The sequence below is a fragment of the Suncus etruscus genome, chromosome 4, assembly GCF_024139225.1.
Source record: "Suncus etruscus isolate mSunEtr1 chromosome 4, mSunEtr1.pri.cur, whole genome shotgun sequence".
NCBI classification, from domain to species: domain Eukaryota; kingdom Metazoa; phylum Chordata; class Mammalia; order Eulipotyphla; family Soricidae; genus Suncus; species Suncus etruscus.
The window spans coordinates 21,511,447-21,518,262 of record NC_064851.1 but is presented as its reverse complement, the minus strand read 5'-3'; the positions used below and the strand labels follow the sequence as shown (position 1 = coordinate 21,518,262).

Below are 6,816 nucleotides of genomic sequence, written 5' to 3'. Positions count from 1 at the left end.
CCCCAGGGATGAAAGCCTGAGGAGGGGTCAGGTCAGCTGGCTTCCCTTCACCCTGTGTCTGTACCAGGAGCTGCCATCGGTCGTCTCCTAGGGGAGGCCCTGTCCCTTGCCTTTCCTGAGGGCATCGTGGTTGGAGGGGACATCAACCCCATCATGCCTGGGGGCTATGCCCTGGCAGGTCAGTGATGAATCCTCATTGGCTGGGCAGACATTTTGGGGGTAGAGATGGAGCTGACCATTAACCAGAGGGTACCTACAGGCTGTGGGTATCCAAAGACCCCTGTGAACTTCCCACTCTTCCTGTCTGGTCCTTGATCCCCCTTTGTTGGGGCACACCTTCTCCCCAAGCTCAGGTACCGAGCAATCCCAAGAGTGACCTATGAGTAACACCTACGTGGACAGCTTCTCTCCCTCAACTGGGCCCTAGCCTGCCCCACTCAACCTTGCACTCTGCAACAGGCCCTACACAGAGTCCACCCAACCCTCCTTTTTCATCCCCTTCTCACCCCACACTCTGCCCACTGCAGGGGCCGCAGCCTTTTCTGGCGCCGTGACCCACACCATCTCCACTGCCCTGCTGGCCTTTGAGCTGACCGGCCAGATAGTGCACGCACTGCCCGTGCTGCTGGCAGTGCTGGCGGCCAACGCCATCGCACAAAGCTGCCAACCCTCCTTCTACGATGGCACCATCATCATCAAGAAGTTGCCTTACCTGCCACGCATCCTGGGCCGCAAACTCAAGTGAGCACCCCCCCTGGAGGCCCCTGGCAGAGCGGGCGGGGTGGATACCCAGGAATCCAAAAACTATAGCTGAACTTGGCCCTGGATACCTGGGAGAGGTTTAGCCCCCAAGTTTCACTAGTTATCAGTCTGTCTTCACAGCTGGACAGGTTCTACCCATTTGTTGAAAATGGGTTCAGCACATACCCTTCTAGTTCCAGCTTACACCCCAAATCAGCATTCTCCCAGATTTCACCCCTGAACCTGGGGGTGGTGTGTGTGTGTGTGTGTGTGTGTGTGTGTGTGTGTGTGTGTGTGTAAGGGGGGAGATTAGTGTGGAAACAGAACGAGTTCTCCACACCACTGGAAGGGCCCAGAGAAGTGGGCCTGAGGCTCAAGCGTCTAAGCAACTGGGTCTTTCTCCTGATGCTTGCAAGTGGCCATCTTTCTGAAGCTCACTTTGCTTATCTGTAAGTTCTAGTGCTTTCCAAACTTTAAAAAATAATTGGAAAAAAAATAATTGGAGAGGAGCAGAGAGATAGTACAGTGGATAGAACACTTGCCTTGAATAAAGGCCATCTAGAGTCTATCCCCAGCACATTATAAGGTCCCCTGAGACCACCAGGACTGACTCTGAACACAGAGCCTGGAGTAAGCCCTAAGCACTGTCCCAAGTGTGGCAAAAAAAAAAAAAAAAAAAGCAAATTTTTTTCTTTTGCCCTAAAGCATTTTTTCTTTTTTCATTTTTGGGGGTGGGGGGCACATTGGCAGTACTCAGAAGTTTCTCCTGTGCTCAGAAATCGCTCCTGGCAAGTTCGGGGGACCATATAGGATGCTGGGGATCTAACCAGGGTCTGTCCTGCATCAGCCACATGCAAGGCAAATGCACTACCACTCTACTATTGCTCCAGCCCCCCCATAAAACATCTTTTCAAACAAAAAACTTTTTATTTTGGGTTTTGGGTCACACCCAGTGGCACTCAGGGGTTAATCCTGGCTCTGTGCTCAGAAATCGCTCCTGGCAGATTTATCTGGGGTGCTGGGAATCAAACCTGGGTCTGTCCTAGGTCAGCTGTATGTAAGGCAAATTCCCTGCCATTATGCTATCACTCTGGCCCCAATTTTCTCAAACAAAAATTTTTGTTTGTTTGTTTTTGGGTCACACCCGGCAGCGCTCAGGGGTTATTCCTGGCTCTATGCTCAGAAATCTGCTCCTGGCAGGCTCAGGGGACCATATGGGATGCCGGGATTTGAACCACCATCCTTCTGCATGCAAGACAAATGCCTTACTTCCATGTTATCTCTCTGGCCCCTCAAACAAAACATTTTGAGGAAGGTTTCTGACCCAGCTCTGATACAATGGAGCTGGGAAGGAGACTGTCAGATCTTGGGCAAACTGAGGCCTCCCTCCCTGAGGGTTCGAAGAGCTGCACATTCCAGGAACCCGTGAAGCCTTTCCCAAGGGCTCCACTGCTCCTGGGTAGAAGCACTCCAGGCCCTGACAGGAGGTCCCCTCTGTCCCCAGCCCGCACTGTGTGTTTGTGGAGCACTTCATGAACAGCAACCTCACCACCTTGGCCAAGGATGCACCACTGGAGGAGGTCGTCAAGGTCGTGACCTCCACAGATTCAGCGGAGTACCCCCTGGTGCAGAGCACAGGTGCCAGGGCCTCAGGGCCTCCCCTTTCTCTTGGGTCTGGAGGCTCAAGCCCGGAAAAGGGAGAGCGGGCAGGTGGAGGGGGCTGAAGACACAAGAGGCTTCCTGTTCTGCCATCTTTGGAAGAATGGAAGTTTCCTCCTTTGGGAGGGATTTTTTTTTTTTTTTTTTGCTTTTTGGGCCACACCTGGTGATGCTCAGGGGTTACTCCTGGCTGTCTGCTCAGAAATAGATCCTGGCAGGCACGGGGGACCATATGGGACACCGGGATTCGAACCAACCACCTTTGGTCCTGGATCGGCTGCTTGCAAGGCAAACGCCGCTGTGCTATCTCTCCCGGCCCTGGGAGGGATTATTATAGTATGATCTTGTCAGAACTTCTCACCCCAAATGCTATGCCCTTCCCCCTGGTAAATCTGGACACCTCAACTTTCCTTCACAGGACATGCCAAAAATATCTATTTAAAAATGTTGACCATAGTGTAACCTCTCCTTGAGCAAAGAAAAAATCAGCTTCAAAAACTACTTTCCTCTTAAACCTAGGCCTACTCTGGCCTCAGGGGTTCTGAGGGAAGCCCTCCCCAAGTCAGTTGTTCCCCTCAATGTCAGAAGTGTCTTTGAGCAGGACAGTTGCTCTCTCTGTACCACCAAGCCTCAGTTTCATTCTTCAGGGAATGATAGTACACCAGGTAGGGCATTTGACTTAAATGTGGTTGACTTGGGGTCAATATCCAATGCCCTATATGGTCCTCTGAGCACCATCAGGAGTGATCCCTAAGTGCAGAGCCAGGAGTAACCTCTGAGCTGATGTGACTTAAGAAAAAACCCTTCCCCAAAATGGGTAATAGGGTCTGAGAAATAGGAGAGGGGAGGAGCCATTTGTCATGCACATGACTGACCCTAGTTTGATCCCTGGCACCACATCAGGTACCCTGAGCATCTCCAGGAATGACTCCTGAGTACTTTAGTCAGGAGTAGCTTTGAGCATTGTTGGAAATAGTCGAGCCCCTAAAGCAGGGGTCCTCAAACTTTTTAAACAGGGGGCCAGTTCACTGTCCCTCAGACCACTGGAGGGTCTGACTATAGTAAAAACAAAACTTATGAACGAATTCTTATGCACACTGCATAAATCTTATTTTGCAATGAAGAAGCAAAACAGATACAAATACAATATGTGGCCCGCGGGCCATAATTTGAGGACCACTGCAAGGGTGGCCATAGTTCTTGCCTGTGGACTGCTGGTGGTTTGTCTGTTAGTTTTTTTCATATCTGGTGGTACTTGGAATTACTCCTAATGGTGATAGGGGACCACAGGGGATGCTGGGGATCTAACCCGGGTCAACTTTGTGCAAAGCCAGTACCCTACCTGCTGTACTGTCACTTCAGCCCTCTGCTGGAGGTTCTGAGAGATGTAAGGACACTTGACACCATTCTTGGCATAGCCCTGGCAGATCTCAGGGAATGGAAGTTTCTGCTTCATAACCAAGACCTCTCCCTCTGCCTGACCAGACTCTCAGATTCTGGTGGGCACCGTGAGAAGGGCTCAGCTGGTACAGGCCCTCCAGGCAGAATCAGCTTCCTGGACTACAGGACACCAGGTGGGTGTTTACTGCAGAGCATTGGGAGGGTATCGGGAAGGCACCAGGAGAAGCTGGGAGGCTGCAGGGCTGGCTGACTTCTGGATGGAGAAGTGGTTTTTGTGAATCAGCCTGAGGAAGGTGAACCCAGGCTTCTGTAACCCTTCCTCCATTATTAGCGGAGACTCCAGGACATCCTGGCTGGGGGCTGCCCTATGGAGCCAGTGACCCTGCAGCTGACGCCAGAGACGTCCCTACTTCAGGTAATGGGCAAAGTGCAAAGACAGGGAAGCAGCCTTTGGGGACTGGGGTGGGTGCATCTGTAGATTGGGCACAGATAGCCTCTCTCGACTCTGAGAGAGAGAGAGAGAGAGAGAGAGAGAGAGAGAGAGAGAGAGAGAGAGAGAGAGAGAGAGAGAGAGAGAGAGAGAGAGAGAGAGAGAGAGAGAGAGAGAGAGAGAGAGAGAGAGAGAGATGCAGACAGACAGGTCAATGCACAGCACACCTGGGGTCCAAATTCAGACCAGTCATTTCAGACCAGTCACAGTGGTCATGTGTGACCTTGGTTCCTCTGCTGATTTTCCCATCCTACCTACCACCAGAGCCCGGCACATGGTGTTGGGGTAAATTAGTAGTATGGGAACCTGGGCTGACCCCAACCTCTCTGTATCATTGGGCAATGCTGGAGAACTCACCCATTCACTGGTTCTGAAGGAAACAGAAACCAGCCCCTTATGTGGACTCTGTCTCCCCCTGCTGTTAATATCTCGAAACTGCGCGCTTGGATCTTAGTTTTCATCTTTCACCTTACTGGAAAATGCTGAGGAGCGAGCACCGCTGGGGGCAGATTCACGTCCAGGGTCTCGAGACCAATCTGCTCAAGGCCTGAGGACTGGGGGGAAGTTGAATTAAGGGGGATGGGTGAGTGACACTTGTTCCCCCACTTTTTCCAAATCTCCCCCAGGCACACAACCTCTTTGAGCTACTGAAACTCCAGTCTCTCTTCGTGACATCTCAGGGCAGAGCTGTTGGATTCGTGTCTTGGGTTGAGGTATCAGGAGCCCCCAGGGCGGAACAAAGTGGGGAGGTTATGGGGGGCTCCAATGTTCCACTGACATTTGAACGAGCCTAAGTGTTCTGTATGCGCAATGGTGAAGCATTGGCTTTAACATTTATCTCAGGGGTCGGAGCGATAGCATAGCAGGTGAGCTTTCCATTCATGCAGCTGACCTGGGTTCGATCCCCAGTATCCCATATGATTTCCCAAGCCTGCCAGGAGTGATCCAGAATCAGGAGTAAGCCTTGAGCACCGCTGGACATTGCCCACCCCCCCCCACACACACACACAAAAAGCCTCAGAATCAACAGAGATTGGGGTGGGAAACAAATAATTTTAAAAGATTCTTAGTAGGGGTCGGAGAGATAGCATGGAGGTAAGGTGTTTGCCTTACATGCAGAAGGTCGATGGTTCAAATCCCGGCATCCCATATGCTCCCCTGAGCCTGCCAGGTGCGATTTCTGAGCAGAGAGCCAGGAGTAACCCCTGAGCGCTGCCGGGTGTGACCCAAAAAACAACACCAACAAAAAAAAGATTCCCAGTATCTCAGGGTGTGTGTGTATGTACCTCAAAGAGCCAATGACTGTGCTTTGCATGCTAGAAGTCTGGATACTATCCCAGTGCCTCCTGGTCCCCTGAACACTGCACAAACAGCCCCCTAGCATGGAGCTGAGAAGTAGTCCCTAAGTATCACTGATTATGGCCCCAAACAAACAAACAAACAAACAAGCAAAAACAAATGTAAAAGCAATCCTAGAGGTGATAGATAGTACATGTTGGGGCCGGCGAGGTGGCGCTAGAGGTAAGGTGTCTGCCTTGCAAGCGCTAGCCAAGGAAGGACCGCGGTTCAATCCCCCGGTGTCCCATATGGTCCCCCCAAGCCAAGGGCAATTTCTAAGCACTTAGCCAGGAGTAACCCCTGAGTATCAAATGGATGTGGCCCGAAAGACCAAAAATATAAATAAATAAAATAAAAAAAAATAGGGATAGTCCATGCCTTGTAAGGCTGCTGTTCCTGGTTCAAATCTTCAGCACCAAGCAACTTCAGGAGTCTTGAGCACAAAGCATTGAGCCCCCCAGCAATCCTGGAGCATCTACGTAAAACTTCCTCTACATCCTTCTCCCCAAATGCCTCTTTCTCTGTTCTAGCTGAAGAAAGCGATTTCCAAGCTGACAAACCCACCAGCCCCGAAGTGAGCCAGCCTGGAAAGATGGACTAGAGGCACCAGTCGGCCAACCTGTCATAGTGCTCTGCTTCTCTCTAGCCTGGTTCAACACCTTTGCAGAGCAGGCAGCTCTGCCTCTGGCACTGGAGAGGGCCCTCTCCCTCCATGCCCTACCATTGCTACAGGGCAAACCCCATCCTGAATGGCATTCAGAATGTGAGAGAAGACTCATGCTGGGTGCTGGCTACTGAGTGCTAGTGCTAGGTGCTAGGTAGACTCATGCTATTTCTGTGTGAAGAGATTGGCATCTGCCATCACCCAATGCAGGCATAGATGCCATCTGACTCGTCCCCTGAAAGAAGGGCCCCCTGAAAAAAATAAAGCTAATCCCATAAGTCTTCCTTTGTCCCTGTCTGTGCTCTGTCAAGGCCACCACCTGACACCTTAGGCGCCTAGGGCCTAGGCGTTTACCTGTACTGACTCCAAGGGAGACCTACGCCCCCTGATGGCCACAAGGACCATTGCAGGTGGGTCTCTTTCTGGTACTGATGCTTGAAGGGGAGCAAGTTGGGGCAAAGAGGGCCCCATGCCATTTCAGACCTAAACAGATCAGAACATATCATCTCTCTTTTATTTTTGG

The 6,816-nt window shown here is 51.3% G+C and overlaps 1 protein-coding gene across 1 annotated transcript in view; it reads left to right on the top strand.

Annotated features, from left to right (window-relative positions):
* Nucleotides 1-6,574, top strand: part of CLCNKA (chloride voltage-gated channel Ka) — a 17,822-nt gene extending 11,248 nt beyond the window's left edge. The window contains exons 13-19 of the mRNA XM_049772008.1: nt 68-178; nt 528-741; nt 2,246-2,379; nt 3,886-3,974; nt 4,133-4,216; nt 4,918-5,004; nt 6,160-6,574. Of these exons, the coding sequence (XP_049627965.1) occupies nt 68-178; nt 528-741; nt 2,246-2,379; nt 3,886-3,974; nt 4,133-4,216; nt 4,918-5,004; nt 6,160-6,207 (767 nt within the window). The 3' untranslated portion in view covers nt 6,208-6,574. The remainder of the gene's footprint in view (nt 1-67; nt 179-527; nt 742-2,245; nt 2,380-3,885; nt 3,975-4,132; nt 4,217-4,917; nt 5,005-6,159) is intronic.
* The last annotated feature ends 242 nt before the right edge of the window (nt 6,575-6,816 follow it).